The sequence below is a fragment of the Lemur catta genome, chromosome 1 (assembly GCF_020740605.2).
Source record: "Lemur catta isolate mLemCat1 chromosome 1, mLemCat1.pri, whole genome shotgun sequence".
Classification (NCBI taxonomy): Eukaryota; Metazoa; Chordata; class Mammalia; order Primates; family Lemuridae; genus Lemur; species Lemur catta.
Genome location: NC_059128.1, coordinates 231,690,710 through 231,718,598, shown reverse-complemented (window position 1 = coordinate 231,718,598; position 27,889 = coordinate 231,690,710). Strand labels below are relative to the sequence as shown.

The window sequence follows — 27,889 nt, the reverse complement described above, 5'->3', positions numbered from 1 at the left end:
GGAAGGGATATGGGGTATATTCACACCTAATGGGTGCGGTGTGCACCATCTGGGGGATGGTCACGCTTGAAGCTCTGACTTCAGCTGAAATATCAGCTGGGGCAAAGGCAATGTACATAACCTAAACATTTGTACCTTGTAATATGCTGAAATAAAAATTTTTTTTTAAAAAGAAAATAACTGATCACATCATGAAAAAAATAAATCATTACAGAATTGCTTGAGTATATAATTTGATTCTCGAGTAAAAAAATAAATTAGTGTTTGGTTGTTTTTTTTTTTTTAAGTGTCCATTGGTTAAATTCAACTTGGAAACATTGGCCACTCCTTCAAATGCTAACAGTTATTTGAACAATTCATCTCCCCCACCTCTTACCCCATTTCCTTTCTCTCAGTCCAGGTAACAGGAAAATGGAAAAAGTGATTTTTCTTTCCAAACACTTTCTCAGTTTCTCCAATTGCCACCTCTGATAAAAAATATTTGAAGATAGGCAAAAATGAGTAGAAACAGAATTCACCGGCCCCCATCTCCCCCGCTCCCCTGAGCGCGGAGGCGTCGGGAGCGGGCAGGGAGGGGAGGACAGATCTGAGCAGGCGGCGCGGAGGCAGGTGTCTGTGACGTCTGCCGCTAGCCGGGCGTACAAGCCTTATCCCTGACGACCGCGCGGCTTCCCGGCGGCAGGCAGCCACCCGCGGGGCCGGCGGCGAGGATGGCGAGGCTGGTGAGCGGGGCGGCCGGAGGGAGCGGGGCGGGCGACGCCGAGCCGGGCCCGGGCGGCGGGCGGAAGGCGCGGAGCTCCGGCGGCCCGGCTCGCTGCAGGCTGGTCCCGAGCTTGTCCGTGGTGTTGACGGCAGCGCTTCTCTCTCGGCGCTTTACCTCCCTGAGAAGCGGGTTTTGCCTTCCAAAGGGTGGTTTACAGGCCGTTGCCGGCGTCCTGGTTCAACATCCCAATTCCCCCGAAAAAGGATGCTACGCGCTGGGCCCTGGAGTCGCTTTCCCTGCGCCGGCGGCGGGCTCGGCTCACCGGCTCCAGCTCCCAGGAGGGGGGAAAGCACAGCCTATTTTAACCTGCCCCGAGAAGGGGACGACAAATGCTGTATTGGCTCCGTGTGGGCACCAGAAAGCTGCGGTGGGGATGCGGAATTCCAGGCTCGCTCCCTGCTGGAGAGCTTCTTCGCCCCCTCTTTGATGCTCAGCCTCTTCCTCCCTCCTAGCGCTTGCCTTGAAGCCACGAAGGGGAAGAGCAAGCTCAGCGTCGCTTTAGAGAGAATTGAAATGCTCTGCGATCATGATTCCTTGAAGGGTGAAGACCCAGGGTATTCAGAGAGACAGACATTTTGTTTATTGAGATCTGTTTAGATGACAAAAAAAAAAAAGCGAAGGGGAGGGCTTTCGTATACCCCATTGGTATAATTAGATAACAATCCAAATACAATTAGTGCCTCAAGATAATTTTTTTTGTATATATTGTCTTTTGTTGGCAAGACCACACAGCCAGTGATTTCACTGTCTTTCTAAACAAAGGAGAATGGTGGCCTGCGAGCTGGTGTCTACTGCGGGCTACATGCTCTTAAATCTTCACAGCTATCCTTCTGGCAAGGGTCCATTACCCGACTTTACAAATAAAGAAATAGAAGGAGAGGTTAATTTTTCCAAGTCCATATGACTGCATGTGGTGCGATAAAGATTTGGACTTAGAAATGTGCAGAGAAGGAGGTATGTATAGGGGCAATATAGCTGCCAGGTGGGCAGTTATCAAGTAAGACCTAGGCGTTTGTGAACCTTGGCCTGCTTGGCAAGGATTATAAGTGGATGTCTTTGTTTTCATGATTGCTCTGTCTGTGTATGACTCGATTAATTTTTTTCATTAATATTGGTATGTACTCTAGCCTAGGCACTGTGTTTTAAATGCTCATTACTCATAATAACCCTATGAGATAACAGCAACATTCATTTAGTGCAAATTTGTATCATCATTATTTTGGGAGCTTTACATACACTATTTCATCTGATCTTTTTAACCATGAGGTTCATACGGTTATTTTTCTTGAATCTCAGAGAGGTAAAATGATTTGTCCTAGCTCAAATATCTTAGCATTCATTTTAGTCCAGGTCTCCTCCCTGTAAATATAAATACTGTTGTTTTCAGGTTGCTAGTACTTTCATTTATTCTGCATGGACTAGAAGAGAAAAACTGTATAAAATAAAAATACTTATATATTTAAGAGTAAGGCTTTCCTTCTGATTCCCTTTGTGTCAATCACTGTTTTTGTTTAATGTTGCTGGCTGCCAGTCCACAGACAGTATTGTGTTTTGGTATGCGTCTGCATTTTCTCTTAAAAACACAGATTTCCGCTGTGAAAGCCAATCCATTCTGCTCTCCTCATCACAGCCTCTGCTAGGGCCTGGGCTTCTACGTGAGAGAAAGAGAAAAAGAGGTGCATAATGGTTTTTAAAAATTACGTGGAATTAGAATGCCAATATCTGTCTCCATAATTGACTTAATTGAAAATAAAACAAAATGTGTTGGGCACTGACAGCAGAGCCTAAGGAAACATTTGCCTTGATTTTTTTTCTGATTTTCCTATACAATTAGGTAGGGTGGGGCAATCTCAATAATACTGAGAAAATTATCAGGTTCTTCCTTAGGCACTTCAAAACCAAAGCCTTTGTGAATGTGGTCCCTGGGAATAGGTGAGAGGAAGGGACAAGGTGAACAGGTGTGGTGTTCAGACAGCTGAATCATTTTTGACTTCCTGAAGGACAGTGACTTTGTCATTGGCCTTAGACCTGTGAAGACACTGGGAGAATTCACAAGGAAGGCATATAGCATGCTCAGGGTATGCCTGGGACTAAATAATAAAGTACATGTGCAAGACAACCAGGCACTCAGGCATGGGGTAATACTGGAAATGGGCCCCAGGGAGGTGAGACATGATCCCTTCCAGAACATCCATCCTGAAAGATCCGCCAGGAACACTATGACGGAGACTGTCCATCTCTGGCAGTTACAGTGGTTGCTGGAGAAGAGCCCTTTTAGAGCAGGCCAGTCTCTAGCATGATGCTCAATGCCAGGCCTTCACCCAGACTGACAGCTCTGGTGCTCACACACACAACCACTTCCAGGGTGTAAGTTGGCCCCAGGAGAGCTGATTGGTTCCAGTGTTCATGACCTCTTTGATCCCAAACCACAGACCCTGACCAGGACAATTGAGGCTCCTCTCCTTATAGCTATACCCCTGGGGAAGAACACTGTCAATGATTACAAGGTAATTTTCTACCCTTACCTATGACGGGACTTGGTTAATAACTTCTTTTGCTAAAGGAAAAATGAAGCTGATGTAATGAAATCAATGTTTGTGAAACACCTGTTGGTTTAAACTGGCTTGGCACTTCCTCTTTAACATTTTCCTCATTAGGTTAAGGTCATGGCTATTTCCCAAGTGAAGAAAAGGGTGTGCATTAACCAGAATTAATAAATCCATAGAGTAGGAAGAAGGGAGGATATTAGGATTGGGGTGGGTCCCACAGGACAGGAAAAGGAAAGAGAAATCCTTGTGGTAAATAAAGAACGAGAGATTTAGATCTTCAAAAACCCCATTCCCTCATCTCCTACTCCTATGTCCACAGGAAGAAGGATGTCATAAAACAATAGAAATCTCAGAGAAATTGAGGGACAAACAGAAAGATCCAAGTTAGAGTGTTGGGGAAAATGGCCATAGCAGGAAAGTCACTGTATCTAAAAAGAATAGCCAAAACAGGCCTTAGACAAGGCAAACATTGAGAATTAGCTGAGATTCCTGCAGGTGTAATACCATTTTTTGACAACTATCCTGACTCTATTATGTATAAGGACTAATTATACATGTCTCGGGAGAGGGAGAATATGAAGTCCTGGATGACTTGAATGCCTGGGAGATAAAAGTTCAGAAAAGAAGCTGTTTTGGGTAAAACAATGATGAATTTGGTGTTATTCATAAATTTATTTATTCATTCATTTTATTTATTCAACTGAGAGCCTTCTAGGCAGAAGGAAAACATAAATATAGGAACTAAAGCAAGAAAGAGCTTGATAATTTCAAGGCATTGAAAGGAGATGATGAAGTGGAGCTTGGTGTGCAAAGATAGTGACATGAGATTTGAGAGTGTGTTTAGAGGTGGTGAGCTGCAGAGAGCGGGAAATGGAGGCCTAGAACTCTGGTAAGACATTGGATTGGGAGATCCTTTATTACTAGTATCCTTGCTAGACAATTACCCAGTGGCTTTCAGAGATTGCTTGGCTCTGTGGAAATCTCGTTAAATGCTTCTCAAATATCAGTTTCAAAACTGAATTCAGCATATTCTTCCAGGGCAATGAAGCAGAGACTGCTGTGTGCCTGGCAATTTGGTAATTCCTCACAATAGTGATGTGATCATAGGCAGTAACAACATAATTTTATACTAATGTATCCAAATTTTAAAACCAACAATACTTTATACATAGGAGAGGCAAGATGGTGTAATGGTTATAAGCTCTGAAAGTCAGACTGCCTGAATTTAATCCTGTCTCTATCACTTCATAGCTGTGTGACTTTGGGCAAGTTACTTAACATTTATGTGCCTCCTTAAATGGTATACTTAATAAAAGGAAAATGGTGATAATAATTATGCATCCTTTATAGGATTATATGAAATATTAGATGAAATAATTATGTCAAGTACTAAGAACAGTTTTTGGTACACAATAAATGTTTAATAAACATTAGTAGTTTATTCACCTTATGCAAAATATGTTAGAGTATTATTTTGATATATTAACTGGTGTTTTTTTTTTATTCCAATAATTTATTTTGGTCTTCTGGCCTTTCAAATCAGACAGTCAAGCACCCACCACCTGAGAGGAGGAATAATACTATAAAAAATCAGAAAAGACCTTTTTGTTTCAGAAGCCAAAGTTTCGCAGTAGCAAGGGCCTAGGCATTTGAGTTTCAAAAACCAAAATGCCGAAAGACCAAGGACATAATGTTCATACCAGAAAGAGTTGGTTGGAAGAAAGCAAGGTGATAGACAAGCCAGCTTTTCTGACCCTAGAGGAAATAAATATTTTCTAGGCCGGGAGAGCAAAAAGGGACTAACTGATGTAGATGCTTAGACACCAGTTTGCATCCTGAAAAGAAGGCTCTGTGCCTGGTTTCCTGAACTGGGGAGTTTAGCGGAGTGGAAAATAGAACCTGCAAGTCGTTGTTGAGAATCAAGAAAACAAAGTACCTGTGCCTCACTTCCCTGGGGAAGACCGTGGGAAGCAGCATGTCTGTCCATCATGGCAAGAGAACTGTAAAACACAGATGGACAGATACCTGGGAGTTTAGGCAGAGAGCCTTGTAGACTTTCCTTTCACTCAGTACAGGCAGAACCTAGGGGCAGGCCGGGAGAACACAAAGAACACCGACTCACCTTGTAAGCAATAATTGCACAAACTGGTAACTGTGATGACTTGAGAGGAACACAGCCGTCTCAGTGAATGCTAAGAGAATAGATGGTTGCAGCCAATGATGAGTAGCCCCATCCCACGGTTTGACATTATGTAAGCGTCCAGGAATGTAGATGCAATGCTAGAGATTGGAACAATCATGGAGTCTTGGGATGGTGGGAGACTGAATTAACAGAGATTATGCAACATTGATTGAAATTAGGTTTGTACATCCAGTTGGATTGGTAACATGAAACAAAAATAAATTTCATTTAAAGAAAAATACAGAGAAGACTTTTCTTACACACTCCTATTGTAGAAAAATATAGGAATCTAGGGAAAATACGGGGAACAGTTACATTTCTAGCCTGTGCCCCTTAGAATGAACACACATGTAGACCAAATAAATGGATACATGGTGCTACTGCATAGAGAAGTTCAACTGTCTATACCCTGCCGGCTTGTTTTATAGAAAGATGATGCCCAGAATAACATTCCCTTAAATACCACCATGATTTGTAAGAAGACCAAGAATTTATTCCCACATACATGAAAATAAAGCAATAAAGAAAAAAATTAAAAGCCAGTACTGGTTTATAAAACTTGCAGCATTTGCAAGAATATCAGGCCTGTTGAAATTCAAGGCAGTCACATAATGTTTCCAAAAAGTGGTTACCCCTGAGTTACACTTTAAATATTAACAGATGTAGATTTTGTGGGTGGGTGAATGCTATCTAACATTTGTATTCTCTGCCTTTTCTGTATTTATGTAAGGCAGTTTGGTTTTCCCTAGTGATCCTATATCTTTGAGGCCTTGCTCTTAACAATGTGGCTTTAGGAGCAAGGTCCCAGATTGCTAGGGATTGCCACCATGAAGGAGCCACACTGCTGCTTTTCCCTCCCTATATCCTGAGCACACTGTTATTTCTTCCCTTTATAGCCTCTGGTTCTGCTCCCACAAAACCAAAGTTCTTTAGTGGGGAGAAACATACCTCGACATTCCCTGAACCTTCCTTGGCTTTGTCCAAATCCAAACCCCATTTCTGTACTTTGCTTTCTGTCTTCAGGTGTTCAGGAGACCCTTCTGTCATCTGTCTACCTACCGCCTGATTTGGGGCATGGCAGCAGTGGTGCTGTGCTCAGCACAAGGTAAAGATGCTCGGTTCCCCTGCTTGGAGTTCAGCAAACACAGCTTCTGGGGTAGAGACATTTGGCCACTATTGTTTGTGCTGTGCTGGTTCCATTTGTCTGCATGAATTATTCAAACATGTAATTTGCCTGGAGGAGCGGAGTGTTTTTTTTCACTTTGCACATTTTTGTTTTCAATGTAGAAGAACACTTTGGTATTTAGAAGATGTTTCCGTAGATGAAATCAGGCTTATGAAAAATATTCCAAGTTAAAATGTCATTTTGTTACCTACTAAATTGAAAGACTTTTTAGAATAATAATTCCCTGTGTTTGTAAGGATATGGGAATACTTGGGAGAGTATGAATGGCTACAACCTTTTTGGAAGGTGATTTGGCAGTAAGCCTTAAAATTGGGTGTATTCCCTTTTTACAGAAAAATGTAGAAAATAATGAAATATAGAGGTTATGTAGGTTGACAATACCTGTTGTATAAGAAATGTGGCTGTCTCATCTACTTATCTACTGGATTTCCTCGTTCTTCCTCCTCTGTCCCATGGGAGGCCATGCTCCTCACTCTGCAGGCTGAATGCTGTTGACAAATGGGTGGACGGGGTTCCTGCCTATCTACCACCCTGGTTGGCAGTGTCCATTACAGTGTTTCCTTGAACTGACTGGAGGAATCTAAATGGAATTCCATATCAGCAGCAAAGAATTGTAAACTTTCCACTAAATGATTTATTCCAAGGGCAAAAGGAAAAAAAATCATCCAAGAGTTGAACTCCAGTTTTGATCCCTTTTCCACTCCTCATTCTAAAAGCAACAATTTCTTCTAATCTTTTCTCTGCAAAATCTCAACAAACCTTAGGAAACCTCAACCTTGACAACAGGTATTGCCTCCCAAAACTTTTCCCCTCCTGAAAGAGTATACATCATTTAATCTCAAATTATACAACACTGAGGGGTTCCAGTTGGTATTTGTCATGCCCATCTCTTCATCCCTGATACTGTTGGGAGCTGTTTGTTTGTGTAGTCTTCTGTTTTTTTTTTCTATTTATATTTGCCAACATTTTATCTATATTATTTGTCTTAAAAATAAATTTTAGTGTTTCTAATCAAGTCTACATTTTGTGTACCATTTTATTAATTGGTGTTTTTATCTTTATTAATTCACTCCTATTTTTGGGAAAGGGAAGTAGGAAGTATGGAAGTAAGTATGGATTTGTTTTCCAATGTCTCTTATTTCCTACTAAATGTAGTTAAAATTAAATATGTCCCTTTGAGAACTACCTCACCCATTTCCACAGATTTTTAACATGTTATGCTGTCATTGCAATTCAGTTATAATAATTTATGATTTATACTGCAATTGCTGGTGTACCTAAGAGTTAAGAGAAGTGTGTAAACTTCGAATTTTAATGTATTGTGGACAGTATTTACATCCATAGGGTAGCAATTTTTCTGTAGACTATTTTAAGTTCAGTTTTGGGGAATGTTATTTACGTGCTTTGAAAAGATAATACATTCTCTCTTTGAGTAAAGTGTCTGTATCTATATCAGTTCATAAGTGTGCATATATATACACACATATATAAAGTATATTAGTATATTGAAATATATAAATGTATTAATTATATTAAACATATGAAGTATATATAAATATATATTGTTTTCAAATTTTCTATATCCTTATATATGAATTTTTTGCTATAATTTTTTAAATATATGGAGTTGAAGATTCTGAGAGAAGTATAGAAAACTCCCACTATGATTTGGGATTTATAAATTTTTCTTTTGAATTCTATTGATATTTGCTCTATATATTTAAGAGATATATTGTTAGGTGCAAGAAAGTTCATGATTAACATATGTTATTTTAGACTGCTCCTTTTATCATTTTGAAAAATGCTTTTTTCCCCTTACAGTCCTTTTGTCTTTTATTTTCTTTTTTCTCTCTTTTTAGAAGTCCTATTGGACTCATGTTGGAATATTTAAATCTACTCGTTGAATTTTTTGTTAATCCTTTTCCTATTCTTATCCCTTTCTGCTACATTCTAGAAGAATACCATGGCCTGGTCTTCCTACTTACTAATTTACTCTTTACTGGTATGGTATTTATTCTGCTAAGTCAGCCAATCTATTGAGCTTTTATATTTCCCACTTTCTACATCTCTAATTTCTACTATTTACAATGCTAATGATTATTATACTTAGGATATCACATTTATTCATGTCCAAGTGTTTGTTGATTTATGTTAGCTTTATTCATTTGGTATAAGTTCTTCAGTTTGTAAAGTTTATTGTTCCTCTTTCATTGTCTTAGCTTCCTCAAATGTTTGACTACTTTTTATTTATTATATTGAGATTTCCCATTAAATCATCTATCATAGTATGAGTAGCTAGTATTGGAGCGGGGAAGAAATTATTATGATAGCATTTAGTGAAAACGGGGAAAGTGTGGATTGTCATTTGGATGTCAAAGCTTCAAGATCCTCTCTGGTACTGCCAGCCTCCCAGAATATTGCCCTGTGTATTTCTCTCCCTTGTGTTCCTATACTCACTCCTGCTTCCGGGAGGCAGACACATCTGTATGGCCCCCTTCCTTTGTAGAATGTGTGTATGTGTATGTGTGTGTGTATGGAGTGTATAAGACTGCTTCATCTTCTTTACTTAAATTGATCACTCTGCCTGTTGTCCTTTGACTCTTTCTTCTTCTTGGCTTCTACCTCTCCAAGTGTGTACATCCTTGGTGATGCTGCTGTCCTATCTGACAATTTCCATCTTCAATTTCATTCTACCTACTTTCAAGCTTACAGGGATTCTTCACAATTTCTGGTAACTGAGAGTTGGCTTTCTTGTTTTTCTACTCTGCCACTATACTTTCAAAGATTGAATAAACATTTGAACCTATATTTCTCTAGCAAAATGTAGGACTGTAAATAAATGCTATTTTCTTTTTTGCATTTTTCTCTATTTTTTAACATTTGGCTTTGAACATACATTGTACTTGTAATCAGGAAAAAGTGTGTATGTATTAAAATTTTTAAATATCAATGTTCTTTTATGATTCCATAGTGGAAGTGGTGACCCAGGATGAAAGAGAGAGGCTGTACACACCTGCTTCCTTAAGATGTTCTCTGCAAAATTCCCAGGATGTCTTGGTTGTGACATGGCAGAAAAAGAAGGCTGTAAGCCCAGAAAACCTGGCCACCTTCAGTGAGCTCCATGGCGTTGTAGTCCAGCCTGCCTATAAGGACAAGATGAACATCACCGAGCTGGGACTCCAAAACTCAACTATCACCTTCTGGAATACCACCCTGGAGGATGAAGGGTGTTACATGTGTCTCTACAATATCTTTGGTTCCGAGAAGATCTCAGGAACAGCCTGCCTCACCATCTATGGTGAGAGTCTCAGAATATATTATCTCTGTCTGGAAATACCATTTTCGAGAATATTTGTTGTAGTGTTTAGTTTTTCAGGGTCCTAGTCACAGAAATGCTCATGAGAAGACACTTAACCTTTCATGTTACTGTTATTTGGAGAGTTCATCGGGCTTCACTGAGTTCTTTGGCTGGAGATATGTTTTCTCTGAGGGACCCTGCTGTCAGTAAGAGTAAATTGAGGAGAATGGTAAGGGCAAAAAGTTCTCCATAGGCAGTGATGTGATTCAGACCTGGCTTTGACATCAGTAATAATATGACCCTAGAACGATTCTATCCAGTCTCTGCACTGACTTTCTTGGTCTGGACAATAAGTGTGAAATAAGTAGGGTCGGTCCCTTTACAACTTTAACTTTTTGGATCTGAGGGCAGAGTGAGATTGGGTTAACCTGAAGCCAGGTATGATGCTCCTTTTCATTTTGCATCAGGGTAGCTCCTTGGATATTAATAAGGGCACATGCAGCAGAGGCTTTTCATACTTAAATGGTGCCAACTAGAAATATAATTGGATAATAAGCATTCTTTTAAAATTCAAGAGGCTTGGTTTGATGAGATTCCTTTCCTCTTAACTAATGGATAGCTGAGATGAAAGATTAGGAAGTAGGGTTAGTGGATAACTTTGGAGCATAACACACTTGGTGGTGGTTTTAGGAGGGAGAAGACAAACTTAGACAGGGTTGTTAGGAATATTAAAGTGAGTGTGTAAGCATGCCAAGAATATTGCCCATGGGGGAAAAGGAGGCTTAGTAGATGAGAATGTAAGACAGATATGACAACTCCAAAAGAAGTTTCTTTCACTTATTTTATTTTGTCTATGATGATTAGTCCTCTCTGCAGAATCTTATGTCAGGTTTTTTTCTTGACATAAATTCTTTCATTCTCTCTGTGTCTGCCTGTCTTTCTTTCTCTACCTCCCCTTCTCTTTCTTTCTCTCTCTCTCCCTCCCTTCCTTCTTCCTATCTCATTTTTCTCTTTTCCCTTGTTATGTCATATTTTCCTCATTTCTGTTCCTTTTTTCTCTTCCTCTTTTTCTTTCATCTTTCTTTCTCATATTCTCCTTCCTTTTCCCATAATCTTGTGTATAATTTTTTCCTGAAAACTAGACTCCCCTGAGCCTTCAAGCAAGTAATCCTGCTCTCTTCCACACTTCAGCCTTTCCAGCCACACCTTATAGCTCTCACCGAAGCCATTCCTGGATACACCAGAGGACCTTGACACCCAGTCTGGCCACATCAACCATGTTCATCTTCCTTCACATCTCTCTCTCTTCCTTTAGTGTTCATTGCCTTTAGTAATCTGGACACTTTTTAGAAAGAGCCATAGTTCTATAGCCCTGCTTTCCCCAGCCTGCTGCCATCTACCTGCCTCTTAAACATAGCTGCAAGCACAGACCAGGCTTTTGATTAGCATTGCCCTTTAATTACCTTGTGGGCTCCAAAGACAACCACAGAAAGACAAGTCTGCATTTGCTTTGCAGAGATAAACTTGAGGTTCCAACAAAAATGAACTTGTTAGCCAGGGGACTTTTAAAAGGGAACAAGCTACAGCTGGCCTGAAAATAATGTCTGTTTCTCATAAACTAGTTATTTTCTATTAACTCCATCAGGTGATCTCCAAAGCCCTTTCAACTGTCATGTGTTTAAAATTTTTCTGGATATTAGCTATGAATTTATAATTTGCATTCTGTGTAGCTCTTCTAAAGGGGATTTCTGAGTCTTCTCCATACATCACATTTACTGATCCAGCTCCAAGCAGGAAACAGCTATCTCTCTGCAGAAGGCCCTATGTGTTCTCAGTTCTGAAACTGTCATGGTACTTCCGATAGGTATAGGCTACCTATGTAGAGGTGCTGGTTGAGGGTTATTGTCAAGCCATTTGAGAGGAATACTCAGAAGGAAGCAGAGATGCTGCATTGCAGTGGGAGAGGAGAACAGAATAATTAGACTTTGGACTGTTTGGGAGAGAAGAGTATCATCTGACTTCTCAGTATCTTCTGCCCATCTAACTAATTTTGCTAGAGACAAACTACAGAGAGGGTATTTCTCATCACAGGTTTGTACTAGGCCAGTCTCCATCCTGCAAGTCAGAGAATTAGACACAGGAAGAACTGGGAAGGCCTCAGTTTAGGTGGAATATCCCAACTTATTTTTCTAGTCCCCACTGGCTTTTTATAAGGCTCTTTTCCTCATCTCTGTGAGGAGAATGCAGGATTCAGACAAGGTGCTTAACTGACAACAGATCCTATACATTTTTCTTTTGTCCCAGTGCAGCCCACAGTATTCCTTCACTACAAATACTCTGAAGACCACCTAAATATCACTTGCTCTGCCACTGCCCGCCCAGCCCCCATGATCTCCTGGAAGGTCCGTGGATCGGGGATTGAAAATAGTACTGAGATTGTCTCTAACCCAAATGGGACCACATCTGTTACCAGCATCCTCCAGGTCAAAGACCCCAAGAAACAGGTGGGGAAGGAGGTGATCTGCCAGGTGCTGCACCTGGGAACGGTGACCTCCTTCAGACAAAGTGTGAGCAAAGGTAAGAGAAGGCGAGCAAAGACAGCTGTGATTGCATCTGTGTACACAAGCCTCAAGGTGGTAAAGGTCCCGCAGAAGCCTTCAACCTCTTAACAGGGGAGCTTAGTGGGGAGAGATTAGGGTAAGCAAGGAAAGAAAAAGAGTGGAGGAAGCAAATAAAGCAAGTTTTATTTTGGTAAATGTGGTACATTGCCCACATACCAAATGTTGCTGAGATCCATTCATTCATGTATTTCTTCCATTCTACTAACATTTACTGAGTGTCTGTTATGTGCCAGACTTTGGATTGAACATGAAAATTACAACAATTAACAAGACTCAGTCCCTGCATTCAGAGAGCTTCTAGTCTCCTAGGGAACACAAAGAAGTGGCTGGGCAATTGTAAAACTACATGTGTGTTAAATGCTTCAATAAGAAATCTATGGTGCACCATGGAAAGATTGAAGGTGGGGATGAAGGGCATGAGTTCAATTTGGGGGTGGGGGAATTAGGGAGATTTCCTGGAAGAAGTGACATCTATGATGAAAGTTTTGTATTACCTACAACGTGGGGAAGGGGCCAGTCTCAAGTGTTTTCATCAATCATTTGAAAACAAACTGCCTCCCATCTAGGTCTCCTTGTGTTCTCTCATGTTTCTTTCTAAACTACTGTCTTTGGGCCTCCTAGATACAAGAGGTGAGAATTATGGGTGAAAGAATAGAGGAAGCAGTGATTATAGAGGCAAGAAGTTTTAGTGAAAACAGCCAGTTTTGTTTCTCTATGTAGTTTTGAAACACTAACTCTGGATGAAGCATTCAGTGATAAGCCTCCTAAAAACTATTACTGCTCTTTTTTGGGGAATTTCCAACAATAAAACCTGGAAAAGCTTTCCTATATGCCTCATTGGTGCAGTGGCCTCTAAGGCATGTCTCCCATTGGCATTTGGGGTCTCTGAAAACCCAGACTAATCAGAACGTGGATATTTAGGTAAATTTGGTCAAAAAGGCTTGCAGTGTTGGATTTGGAAATCTGTGAAGAGATCTGCAGATCCAGCCAGGGCAAAAGGTAGATTTCCCTGAAAAACAAAAATCTGAAAAAGAATATGTCTTCTTTTCCAAAATGCCAAATTTCATATATATCACTTATACTGTTTATATTCCACTTGTATAATGTTTATTCATTCTGTGAACATGTACTAAAAATCTTCCAAGCTCAAAGCATTATGTCAAGCCCTTGAATTATAGAAATTAGACAAATCCCTGTCTGAAGGTGCTTGGTTAATTGTGATGTGACAAATCCCATTACAGAGGTATGGAGAAGATGCCAGAGACTCCCAAATCAAGGTGCTCTTCTCCTGCCTTTCTATGCAAAATAACGTCAAGGAGCTGATATTTGGGCAGAGTTGCATTTATTGCTACTGAAAAGAGATGTAATAACAAAGGCATAGATTAGAAGAAATTCAATAAAAACATTGAGATGAGTTATTTCTTGGGGTTGAGATCATGAAATTCGTGGTTTTCTCCTTTATATTTCTCTGTATTTTCCACAATTTCCTCAATAAATAATGGATAGTATGACAAAAAATTTTGTGCTTTGGAGGCAAACAGACTTTTGGCTAAGCCTTGGCTCCCTCATGATCTTACTTAACTTTTCTGAGCCTCAAATTTTTTTTAATCTGTTAGATAATAATACTTAACTATTGGGATGTTTTAAGGATTTAATGAGATAATACAATTAAAGCTGTTATTATGTAGTAGCCAGATAAACATGCTAGCTATTACTAATATCTAAATGTTATTAAAATAATATGAAGTCGTGAATATAGACCTCCATATGTATGTATTTAAGGATAATTTTAATTGAGGGCTCAACTCTAGTAAAGACTCCTCATAAATATAGCTTTATCACTTTTTGCCTCAACAACATCCTCTTGTGACTTCATTTTCCTTTTTCTTTCTTCAATATCCATAGGCTATTGGTTTTCAGTTCCGCTATTGCTAAGCATTGTTTCCCTGGTAATTCTTCTGGTCTTAATCTCAATCTTATTATACTGGAAACGTCACCGGAATCAGGACCGAGGTGAGTCATCACAGGGAGTACAAAGAATGACACAAGTTAAATGATTTTTTAAATTTTTTTTTCATTTCAGCATATTACAGGGGTACAAATGTTTAGGTTACATATATTGCTCTTGCCCCACCCAAATCAGAGCTTCAAGCATGTCCATCCCCCAGACGGTGCACACTGCACCCATTATGTGTGTATATACCCATCCTCTTCCTCCTCCCATCTGCCTGACACCTGATGAATGTTATTGCTATATATACACTTAAGTATTGATCAGTTAATACCAATTTGATTGTGAGTACATGTGGTGCTTGTTTTTCCATTCTTGGGGTACTTCACTTAGTAGAATGGGCTCCAGCTCTATCCAGGATAATACAAGAGGTGCTAGATCACCATTGCTTTTTGTAGCTGAGTAGAATTCCATGGTATACGTATACCAAATATTATTAATCCATTCATGTATTGATGGGCACTTGGGTTGTTTCCACATCTTTGCAATTGTGAATTGTGCTGCTATAAACATTTGAGTGCAGATTTTTTTTTTATAGGATGTCTTTTGTTCTTTTGGGTAGATGCCCAGTAACTGGATTGCTGCATCATATGGTAGTTCCACTTGTAGCTCTTTGAGGTATCTCCATATTGCTTTCCACAGAAATTGTACTAGTTTGCAGTCCCACCAGCAGTGTATGAATGTTCCTATCTCTCCACATCCATGCCAGTGTTTATTGTTTTGGGACTTTTTGATAAAGGTTAACCGATGTTTAAATAACAATTTGTGGGTCATTTGAAGATATAAATAAGGGAATGACAGCAGTATGTTTTGTTTGTTGTTTCCAAAATACATAAATGTTGATGATGTTTTAAAATGCTTCAGGGTCATTTTCTTGCAATTGGACATTATTGCTTTTCATTTACTAAGATGGTTTAGAAGCCAATTATTTTATAAGATGAGAATAAGAGTTAATGAGAAGAATGAGGAAAATGTTTAATCACAATGGAATCATTTGATGGCAGAACCAAAGAAAGAAGTCTGGCACCCATGCAGGGTCCTCTCCATCCATTAATGAGAAAGAAAATCTCTTTTCTTTTTATACACCTCCACGGGCCATCTGTCCATTTAAGAGTCTGTGAAATTGTCCAACTATGATCACGCATTAAGTAGCACTTTCCATGTTATACTCCCATGTTTCAAGCATCTAGGCAACATGCAGGTGATCCATTCCTACAGTAACTGTGTCATGTCATTCTGCCCTTCTAGGCTGTAAATTTTTCTTTATCCCCCAACAGCATCTCTACATAGCAGGTGCTCAATAAATGTTAATTTATTGAATGAATGAATGAAAGATGGATAGATTTTTCATAGTGACTTTTTTCAATTCTCTGTCTCCAATTGTAAATTCAATACCTCATAAATGCAAGTCTAAGATATTGTGAGGCATAATAAAACAAGAAACACTGTAAAATAAGAGGACTAAGCTATACATAGAGAATTAAATTTCTTGAGTTTCTGAAGACAGTGCACAATTTGCCAAAGCAACACAAAGTTGCAGTTTACTTCATGTGTAATGGGAATTTCCTAGGGTACAGGGTAACATGGGAGTTCCTCCATCTCAGATGGCTGAAGGATAGGTGTCAGGGAAGAAAAACTGTTGGCTTTGATTGTTATTGTGAATTTTTATTAAAAATATTTCTCGAATGCCACCTTCTTTTTTCTTTCATTTTATGTTGTATAGACTATGTCTTTCGTATTTTAAGTTTTTGGACTACTTTATTTTGCCTAAGCCTCCTCTGAACACCAGATTAATTCTTGTGAATTTATAAAACAAGCAACAAATCTTTGGTGTCAGTGGCCTTTTTGCAAAAGTAGGTAAAGGTAATTATTCTGTCCGGGAGAGGAGATTACAGATCAGATAATCTTACTGCACGTAAACATAAATCCGTAGAACTCACAAGCACTTAGACAGGATGTCAAAGGTGCAAATCTGTTTGATTCTACTTTATGTAAACATTTCAATTTTCCAGTTATTAATAGAAAACTGAATCCCAGAAAGGGAAGTGGACTCCTGTCCTTAAGGTCACACAGCTTCTTAAGAGCAGGCTAGGACTAGAGCCCTGGTCTCCTGACCTCTGCCCTAATGTCCTTCCAATCAATATTGATGCCTTGGAGCCCAGACTTGAAAACAGCTATTGTTATCATTTGCACTCATTTTAATCTGTGCTTATTGTTACTGCCCTATTTTTTTGGAAAGTGCAAGCAGAAAAATATATTTAAATTCACTTTAAAAGGTTCCCTCTTGGACAAGAGTCTCATAATACAATCTATTCACCCCCAAGGTAAATTCCACCAGAAAGGGACATTTGCAAAATACTTGCCATTTGCTCATTAAGCAAGTCTTGTATATCCAGGGAGATTTAATCGTGCAGTACCACGTCTGAGTCTTGAAGCAAGAGATTCACCTTCTCTCTGTGCCCAAGTTTTTCCTCATTATGAAATAAACACCTGAATCTGTGTTGAATCGTGTAAGCACTAGGATTGCCATTTACTGATGATGTCTTCATGACCTAAGGTCAATTCAGTTAATCTCTCTGAATGTTTAGTAGCGTATTTTAAATGACTGGATTTTTGACTGGTTTCAAAAATTTTAATTTCACATAATTTGGTTCCATATACTTACAGCTAGTAAAACCAAGTGTCCATTATACAGGAGCCTTAAATGCTCAGGGCTAAGGAAATACTGGTTCATTAAGACCAAATCATAAATTATAGAAAAAGTTAGGAGAAAGGAAAGAAAATAGTGGAAGATAGTAACACCTTCTATTTCTACAAGTAATAAATTCTCCTGGTAAATTTGTGAGGAAGGAGAATAGCCCTATACATTTGCCTTCCATTTTCCCTTACCCTTACTTTTGTTTTCTTTCTCTTTTTCTTTCCATCGTCTTCTGAAAACATAAAATTTTTGGATGGACAGGGAAACATGCCCAGGCAAAATGACACAAAGTTTTGAACCTAGTGACCTAAAAAATGATGATATGAACAGAAATGGGGAAGTGAGGGGGTAGAACTGAGTGGGTGTGTTTATCTGTGCACACGCGCATGTTCAGAGCTTGTAGAGAGGTAAAGAAAAGGAGAGAGATGAATTCATTCTTGAATTTATTGAGTGTGAACAAGGAATCATTTCCATGGAGCTGTCCAGTAGCCAGTAAGAAAAATCTGATAAGTCTGTTAAGTAAGGTCAACTCTTTGTTGGATAAATGACCAAAAAGAAAAAAAGAAAAACAGTTTACTTTAAATCCTAATCATTATTCATTGCCTATAAAAGTGCAAGCAAATGTATACTTTCTGCACAAGAGGGGTAATCGCTAATGACTGATGCTATCTTCAGACTCCTTTTACTTTTCTTGTGATTCTGTGTAATGCCAGAGAGTATGATGTGGGCCTTTTTCAACTGTAAAGCTGCACAGGCCATTTCTCTGCATTGTTCCTATTGGGACCATCACAGTTACTTCTCAGGAGACTACCACAAGAAGATCAATAAGCTCACAAAGAATACTCTTTTTCTTTCATGAATCCAGTGCTTTATTACTAAAATAGAAAATGAGAAAGAATTAAAATTCCCTAAGAAAATTTTCCAGCATCTCATAATACTTCTTTCTGTTAAAACCCAGTGATGTCATAAATTTCTCCCTATATGACAATGTAGTTAAATTTGGGGTTGAGAATAATCTTTTCTTTCTCATTAGTCAACCCACTAATGATTACATGCTTCTCAGAAGCATTAAAAAAACTTCACTTTGGGGGAAGATCATCATAGAAAATCACCTAATTTTTAGACATCTTTCTTTAGAATGGCTGCTTTCTTTTTTTTTTTCTTTTTCTTTCTTCTTTTTTTTTTTTTTTTGTTTTTTTTGTTTTATTGAGTCAGGCTGAGTTGGAAAACAATAGAAAATTTGGACAATTATGTGAAATTCATATTCCAAACTTCACTTTTTCTTCAAGTACTAGCTATTTCATGTCGAGTGTATTTTTCACCCACATGATGTGTATATTTAGCTTGATTTCCTTCATTTCACAGTAACCTAACCTATGAATGGGCTCTTGGCAATGTAACAATGGCAATGTTTGTAAAATGCTATTTCCTGGGTGATAGCATGTCACTTTCTCTTATTTTAAGCTTAGTACTATGTCAAACAACAAAGGTATTCAGTAAACAACAATCTGTGATGGTGAAATTGGTCATTAGTTAGGACAGTACAAATAATATTTGTTCCCTCCAAAATAAGAATCTTTGCTTTGCTAAAAATTGTACTTATGCTTCCAAAACAAAGGCTGGATGAATGGTAATACCTACCCCCACCCCAATATCCTCATAGTTCTAGGAAGAAGAAATGTGATGCTTTATATGAGAAAAGCAATAGGGAATTTTTATTGACCTTCTTAGGTCAGCATTGCTGGGACAAGTCTTGCATTCCAAATTTATTTTTCCTTAAATTTTGCCTGGGTACAAATGGCACCCATCATTCCAAAATAGCAGGACATAGTCTTATCACAAAGTCCTTATCTAATAGACACTTAAAGCCTGGACACTCTTGCCTGGAGCTGTTTTTTTTTTTTTTGGTTTTTTTTTTTTTTTCGGTTTTTTTTTTTTTTTTTTTCTATTCCCCTCTCTAACATCTAAACAAACCCATGGGGCTTAGGTGACCCAAATTTTGAGTTTCAGTCTATGAGTGGGGAACACCTCTAGGAGTCAAGACATCTCAGCCTCCTGCTTGTTCAGCCTTCACATGGCACACCCATTCCCTCGGCTTTTTGGCCATGGGACTGTTTTAAGGAGATTAGCTATCTGCATTCATGCATCTGTTAGAGCAATTGGTGAAAAACAAGAAGGATGAGAAAATCCTCCAGTTGAACAATCCTCTGACATCTTTGCTCCTTTTGCATTTTAGTTTGTGTATATCCTTTACCTAGTGTCTATTACCAGCTATTTTGTTTGGAATTGTCATGCACTTAAGCAGTATAGTCATACTCATACTAAGCTTGGCTCTGAACAGTTGCAAGATTTTAGCCTTCACTACCAAGAGAAGCCAACTTTATGGTCATTAAACTGGAAAAGATTGAATCGCTTAATGAAAATACTCAACATGGTTTAACTGAGGATGAAACATCATAAGTGCTGTATTAATTCTCTATTGCTTCTTTGCCAAATTATCACAAACTTAGTGGCTTAAAACAACACAAATTTATTATCCTACAGTTCTGGAGGTCAGAAGTCCAACATGAATTTCACTAGGTTTAAATAAAGATGTCTGTAGGGCTACATTCTTTTTTGGAGACTCTAAAAGAGAATCCCTTTTGTTTTTCCTTTTTAATTTTCTAGAGACCGCCCACATTTTTTACTTCTTTGCCCTTTTCCATCCTCAATGGCAGCCATGGCCAGTTGAGTCTTTCTCTCATTGGATCACTCTAACTCTGACACTCCTGCCTCCCCATTGCCTTATAAGGACGCTTGTGTTTACATTGGGCCCACCCTGTATAATTCAGGATAAACTCTCCATCTCAGGAGCCTTAATTTAATCACATCAGCAAAATCCCCTTTGCCATGTAAAATAATATATTCACAGGTTCCTGGAATTGGGATGTGGACACCTTTGGGGGACCATTATTATGCTTATTACCACAAATGTTAGGGAGTGTAGGAATGAGTTGGATAGAGATACAAGTGTTAAGGACCTCCCAGTGCAGCATTCACTATATGTAATTCCATAGCCTTAGCTTTGTTGGTGGTAACTCTATATAATAGAATATCAGAATCTAGTCAGAACCTCTGACCACATTACAACCAGGCAAGACTTCATTTTTCAAGGTTATATGCTGTCTTTCAAGTCTATAATGTAAAAACATTACTTTTGCTTTCTCTAGTTTTCTAATCATCACTAACAGTAATATTGCAAAAACTAGGGTTTTTAAAAGTGGAATCTCAGTTCTTATGTATTTCTTGCTTCTCTCTACTCCCACCCCCTCACAGAGGGAAGTAATTCTGACTTCCTTTAATCTCTTAGTTTTAGGCAAGTTCACTAGATTCTCTGTGGAAGATCAAAGTGGGAAAATTATATGTAGCACTATGTATGGTGATAGGCATAAACAAATTAATCTCTCCTCATTTATCATAACTCATTAAAATGGAAATTTATGAGTCTCTATTATTTGCAGAGTAATGTTATGAGGCAATTATAGATTTTAGGAGCCCCAATATTTTCCATATCATTCTCAGAATTCATTGAAATCCTTATGTATATACCCAAATTGATTCCAACAGCCCATATGCAGTAGAGCAGTTCATCCACTAACAGTTTTTTTTAAACAGATAAAAAATATATATTTGACAAAATATATCAGTTAGAAAAATGGTTAAAATATCAGAAAAATAAAGAAATCAAAGTCTCAGGGTGTTCAGTACAATTTTCATTAATATATTTAGTCCCTTACAACAATCATATTGTAAAAAACGTAATTTACTCTAGTAAATAGAGAACAAATGAGATTTTGTAATACAAACATGCAAATCAAAATTGGCAAAAATCACAACGTCAGTGTTAAATCCTACATTTCATGGGAGACAAGTATGGAAGCATCTATGAATGGGAGACTATCATATGAGAGTTTCTTGGCTTTCTCAGTAGACAAACTAGACAGAATTTCATGACCAATGGCCAGTTCTGCTTGTTCTAAGAGTCTGTGGTCACTGGTTTATAAATGCTCCAACCTTCTCCCATATTTATACAACGAAGAGAAAGTGTTAGCCTTGTATTTTGAAAGTCCTTTAAAGATTTTTTATTAAACACCTTTGGGACTTGTGTACACTATTCTATTTTAATATTTTTAAAATTATCATTTGCTAGTTTTATTTTATTATTTTTATTATTTATTTTTTAAAATTGACAAAAATTGTATGTATTTATGCTGTACATAATGTTTGGATATATGTATACATTGTAGAATGGCTAAATCAAGCTAATTAACATGTGCATTCTCTCACATACTTTTTTTGTGGTGAGAACACTTAAAATCTACTCTCAGCAAATTTCAAGTTGTACAATACATTGTTATTAACTATTGTCACCAAGTTGTGCAATAGATCTTTTGAACTTATTACTCCTGTCTAACTGAAATTCCTTTAATCTTAACCAAGATTGCATGAAATAATTGAAAAACTGAATTTGATGTTTTGTTTCTACAATATTTCTGCCTTCAAGAGTTAAAAGTTTTTAACTATTCATCCTGGTGAGGATTATTGTAAACAACATATAGAATTGATTGTTTTTCCATCATTTTTATTTGTAACTGTGAACAATTACAGTTGTGACCAATCTCTCAGTGATTTTGGTCAAGTCCTACCTCTACAAATTAGCTGAGTACCTTTGAGCAAGCTGTTTAACCTCCCTTTGCTTTGCTTTCCTCATTTGGTAAGATGGGGATAATAATTGCAACTGTATGTCATAAGACTGTTGTGAAGATTTAAAAGGGAATACATGTAAGTGCTTAGAAAAGTGCCTAAAGCCAGTGGTATGCTAGGAACTAGCTTGAGGGAGAGGGAGTGGAGTGCTTATTAGTAGCTTTTGCCAACTTCTGTGATATATTCTTACTATCCTCAATTTCAAGCTACCATCAATTTAACCATCATTTAAGGCTCCAGCACACCAATGCAACGTAGTAAGTTTCCAATAAATGTTAATTGCTGTTCTTACTACATCTAAGGTGCTTTTTGGGTCTAGTAATGTGTATTTTTATGAACTGTACAAATATTGAAGGAGGAGGAAGTTTAAAGAGGTAAATGGAGGGAAAGACATGGGGATTATGTAAACTGGGGAAGTTTTGAGGAAGAAGATTTCAGAAGTTATCTGAATTTGTCTGGATACATGGGCAGGAGTATTTGGAAGGGAGAAGAACACATAGGGTAAATCCTCACTGAACACTGTCAACAGGTTCTTGAAAACTGCAATTTTAAGTGAAACGACATACAAGGAAACCGATCTTACCATAGGGTAATTGATATAAAAAAGAGTAAAGTTCCCATGGCATATTTCTAGTCACAAAAACATCACCAAAGTTCTAAATAAAGACCAAAACACTTGTAATATTAAACATTGAAATAACTATGAGCTGTACATACATTTAAGAAAGAGTAATAAAAACAACTAAGATAATTGTTTACCCAATGATTCCAGTTCCAGGGGCTTGGGTGGCTGGAGCCCATATCCCTGCAGGCAGCTCAGGGCACACGGTAGGCACCAGCCCTAGACAGGAGCTATCCCATCGCAGGGCGCACTCACACACACACCCACACTCACTCGGACTGGGACAATTTAGACATGCCAATTCACCTAACATGCAGAGCACGTCTTTGGGATGTGGGAGGAAACTGGAGTACTCGGAGAAGACCCACATAGACATGGAATTTGCAAACTCCACACAGACAATGGCCTTGGATGGGAATCAATTTCTTTTTCTCACCCATGTTATAATAAAATGACATTGAACAAAACCTGCTGTATAAGTCATTTAAGTAACAATCTTGGGAGAAGTTTGGAGTGAAAATAAGCCCAGTGGGGGCAAAGTATCAGAAAATATATGTACCAAAAACTTATGTGCACTGAAATGAACTTGTGATGACTAAAATGACTTCTTGATATTGTAATCTTATTTATTTTTGAGAGAGAAACTGTTTTGGTTAGTCTTTTTTTTTTCTTGTGGTGGGAGTGTGGGAGCAATTACTAAAGTTAGCGTGTAAGTCACGGGAAAGTGAGGACAGTGCCAGTAAGGATGTGTTTGAATGGGTTTCCAGGAAACTAAGCTGCTGGATGCCAGGAAGAGCAGCTACCTGAAGTTGGTTGTAGATCCAAAGCTTCCCTGGGTTGCCCAGCAGCACTGATTCATGGATGTTCTATCTGGTTTCTCCCTTCCTTACTATGACTTGGCCATTGTCTCTTCCCTCCACTAAACAGTTTCTTCACCCTCTATTCTATTTGTCTTAAACATACCGCATAGGTTTTGTTTCCTCATAACCTTGGTTCATAGATGACCCAACCCCCCACCCCCAAAAAGAATATTTCCAGACCACAGGAAAAGACAAAGAATCAGAATCTCTAGGTATGTCCTGGGTATTTTCAAATTAACCAATACTCAGGGGGTCCTTAGGCATTCTAGAGTTAAGAAGAATTCTCAAAGGTTGTGTTTCAGCAAATGCTGAGAGTGAAGCATGGCCTTTTGCGGTGGGGAGAGGATATAGATATATTTGACACAGGAACTTTATTTTAGGGAAAGGAAAAACTTTTTTGGACTAGATGCCAAATAAATCATTCAAAATCAGATTTAAGAGATTTTTTTTAAAAAAAACAGCTTACTCTATGATCTCTAAAGAAAACTATGCTGTCATTTGGATTATTATTCTGGATTCAGGTTAGTAAATAGGTCATATAAAAATTATAAATTCTGTTATTGCTAACTGATAATTCAAAATGAATAGTCTTACCACTCAGGGAAAAGAATACTTAGCTTTTGAAAGGGAAAACTTAGGTTGTAAAAGAGAAAACTTTTGAAGTAGAAATGTGATTGGGGATGAAAGTAGGACATGGAGAATATTCTTAAATATTTAAATGGATGTTCACAGGATGAAAGGACTTGACTTTCTAGAAGTTGTTACATTTAATTCTCACAACTACCTATGAGGAAGATAGTATTTCCATCTTACAAGTGACCAAACCAAGGCTCACAGAATTAAGCTCATTCATTCATTCATTTTATAAATATTTATTAATAATTCTTCAAATGCTTGGCAGTGTAATTAGCACTGGTTATAGTATAGTGAACAAAACAGGACCTTGTCACTCTCATGGAGATTACAGGCCAGTGAGTCAGAGGAACAAATGAATCAACAAATAAAGATATACTATTAAGACATGAGAATGTACCCACAAAGGAAATGATATAATATACAGCATGCAATAAAAGAGAGTAAGTTCAAGAGGAGACTAGTTATTTGGAATTTGTTAGGGCAGACATCACTGAGGTGGTAATGTTTAATCAGAGACCTGATAGGGAAAAATAAGTCAACCATGAAAGAGATAAGGGAGGAATGGCTTCTAGCAAAAGAATTACAAATGTGAAAGCTCTAAGGCAGAAAAGTCATTAATATTTTGGAGGAGTGATACTCAAAGTATAGTCTAAGGGTGGTTGTCCATCCAAGAACTGTTCCTTATTAGTCTGAAGGTAAATTAAGTTTATAATTGAGAATAAGTGTATAATAGGACAGTAATCCTATATCTTTTGAATTAAATAATTTAAAAATAAACTATTATATGTACCTGTTATTTTACTTCATTTTTCTGGTAACTCATGTTTATTATTTAAATTTAAATGTATTGAGCTACACTGGGAGACAGATGATCTTCCCATGGACCGTTGATATATGGTGTTGGAAATTTTGGCAGCGTCTAAAATGTGCAGAACTTTGCAGATTCTGGTAAAGAATTGCCTAAGATTACACAAGAGAGTGAGAGAGGTGCCAAGGTAAAATTCCAAGTCTTTTACTTCACTGTCTACATGCCTTGCAGAGAGGCCCATGTGCTACCAGGTTGTGTGCTAGAAAGCCAGTAGCCCTTGCAAAGGCCTCTGTCTACTTTATGACCATTTCCAACCTATGCCCAGTGAGTTCTGGACATCTAGTCTCAGGTGATTCTCCAAACCATCATTTCTTGGGATTACCTATGTCCTTTTGAAGAGAGTCCTGGTCCCCTTGATATATTAGTTCAGGAATGTTTACTTCCTTATCTTTGCCAATGAAATACATGCTAGGAGAATTCTGTGTTTCTTAATCCTTCTGTTATTTATCTTCTTAAAATATATAGGGATAGAATTACAAATGTCCGAAGTTAATATCTGGGTTTTCTTTTATCCCAAAGCCTAGATGAGTCACACAGAACCCTGAAAGTTATTTCCTGGTCTACTTGAATCTGACGCAAGAGGAAAGCAAGAGGAAAACTGGCCATTCACTAAAGGACCTGAAGGAGCAAGATAGGTGGGAGCGAAAGGATCCCACGACTTTCCACTGCCATCCAAGCTACTCCATATTTGAGTTCCAGGAGGAAGTCATTGTACCTCACAGGTCTGTTGTAGGACTTGATTTTGTAAAGCAGTGCAGTGTTGTGCTGTTGAAAGGGCACTGGACTTAGATTCAGGAGCACTAAGCTGACAGGCTGACTTGGGCTCCTACTGGTGGGGACCCTCTGTTAGTCACTTTACCTCAATGAGCTTCCACGTCCTCATCTGAAGTATAAAGGAGTTGGACCAGATAATTTGCCCTTCTGCTGTAAAAACTGATGTAATTCCAGGAAAAAAAAAAGGAATAAACAAAGGGGGAAGAAGTGAAAAAAAGAGAATACGGAAAGGTCCAAAGAACTTTTCAGAGACTACCTTTTGCCCTTCTGTCAATGTTACATCTCTTCTTCCCTTGTTCTTAGGTCCATGAGTCTGTTTTTCCCATCTGGTATCTAGTCCACTACCTGCTTACTGTTTTGCTAATAGCTGGCCTTGTTAGAATCCTTGGTTTCACTGCTAATTCTTCATGTGCTTCTGTGAGGTTTACCACAACACAAACAGAACTGAATTTATTGTGAAATAACATTGGCAACCTTAACTTATCCATTTAACATCTATTTTTATAGCAGGATAAATATCGTTAGTCTTAGGCAATAGATGGCATTTTTTTTAAAAAAAAGCATGTTTTCCCCGTCCATTTATCTTATAATATGATCCAACCCTATTTTAGATCATTCTGAATTCAGCCTAGTATGATGAAAATATATTATAAAAACAGTTATTTAGGAGATTTCCTGTATAGCAGTCAGCCAATTTATATGCTTTGTCTCTGTTGGTTTCTTTTTCCATGAGCTGACTTTTCACAATAGCAGAGGACGTAAGTGTGAGCATATAGTCCCTTTATTTTAAGGATATTGTCCAACTAGTGGAACTATGTTGCATCTTAAATAACCATGAGACCAAATTAGTTGCTTTTCCAGTATCTTTTGCTTCGTCAGTCTCTATTCAGTGACCTAGGAATTAAAATGTAAATTGTTTTCACTGTTGAAGTGGATATTTATATATTTAGTAAGATTTCATGTGTTATTTAATTCTGTATTATTTCTTATATTTGTAGTAAAATGCTGAACAATTAAAAGTGTCAAATCTAAATATTTGGTTTATGATATTCTCTTGGGAAAGGTGGAAATGAATGATAATCCTTGTAATTTCCTACTGTGTGTGAAACCTCCCCTCCTCTCTATCTCCTGCCCCTAAAAGATGCAGTTGATGTTTCTGGCTAATCACAAAATCACAAATCGGATGTCCTTGATCTAGCCAGCAGGAGCTCCTTCAAGTTGGCACCTTCGTCCTTTTGACATGACCCCATTAGTTTTGGAGCATTACTTATATGTGCTTTTTTGGTTTTGCTTTTAGATATCAACCTTTGATGAGCTCACAACAGTTTTAAATTTAGTAGAAATCAGCACCCTATATTTTTCTGCATTTCTGGTACCACAGCTGAATTGTGCTAGATCAGGTAGGATAATGTAATGCCATGGTTCTCAAACACCTTGGTCTCAGGACCCCTTTACCCATTTAAAAACATTATTATGGATCCCGAAGAGGTTTTCTGTAACATAAATTATGTCTGTTGGTATTTACCATATTTGAAATTAAAACTTAGAAATATTAAAAACAAAAAATATACAAGCATACAACCTGTTAGCTGTTAGAGTGATGCCAACATCCCACATCATATAGCTTCCAGAAAACTTCACAGCACACTTGTGAGAGAATGAGAGTGAAAAAAGCAACTAATGTATTGGGTGTTGTTATGGCAATAACTTTCTTGATAATGTGGACCCCGTGAAATGGTCTCAGGGACAATATGAAAGACTGATGACTTAAAGTATAGGCAAAGAAGGAGACCACCTTATGAGAAGATTTCATAAGTCTTTCTCAAAGAAACTCCTTACTAAACAGCTGTCTGCACAGTACCTGAGCATTTTACCATATAATCACGACTTTAATTTAAGCCACTGTCTTTCTGGGAGCTCTTCCTCAAAGCACAGAGACCTAATCCTCATCCATCACTAATAATTCAATTTAATTGTCTTATTAAATGGCTTGCCAGCTATGTTTCAGGATATTGAGAGGCTTGGATTAGAATAGGTATGTTTGATGGGGAAGAGTTGGGAGACTTACTGAGAAATAA

The 27,889-nt window shown here is 38.1% G+C and overlaps 1 protein-coding gene across 2 annotated transcripts; it reads left to right on the top strand.

Moving 5' to 3' along the window:
• The first annotated feature begins 448 nt into the window (after positions 1–448).
• CD200 (CD200 molecule) lies at positions 449–26,838 on the top strand. Of its 2 annotated transcripts, XM_045540307.1 has the most exons (6): positions 449–722; positions 6,518–6,599; positions 9,652–9,978; positions 12,283–12,555; positions 14,505–14,612; positions 25,557–26,838. In XM_045540307.1, exons 1-6 carry the CDS (start codon positions 711–713, stop codon positions 25,559–25,561), a joined length of 807 nt encoding a protein of 268 aa, XP_045396263.1. In that variant the 5' UTR covers positions 449–710; the 3' UTR covers positions 25,562–26,838. The 2 variants fall into 2 exon arrangements, with proteins under 2 accessions (XP_045396263.1, XP_045396264.1); XM_045540308.1 differs by lacking the exons at positions 449–722; positions 6,518–6,599 and having other exon boundaries at positions 9,651–9,978; positions 12,288–12,555.
• The last annotated feature ends 1,051 nt before the right edge of the window (positions 26,839–27,889 follow it).

What these genes read in the sequence shown, in the direction of transcription:
- CD200 (XM_045540307.1), top strand. An exon ending in AGCCTGCCTCACCATCTATG is followed by an intron (nt 9,979 to 12,282) that starts GTGAGAGTCTCA and finishes CTTTTGTCCCAG; the next exon opens with TGCAGCCCACAGTATTCCTT. An exon ending in CAGACAAAGTGTGAGCAAAG is followed by an intron (nt 12,556 to 14,504) that starts GTAAGAGAAGGC and finishes CAATATCCATAG; the next exon opens with GCTATTGGTTTTCAGTTCCG.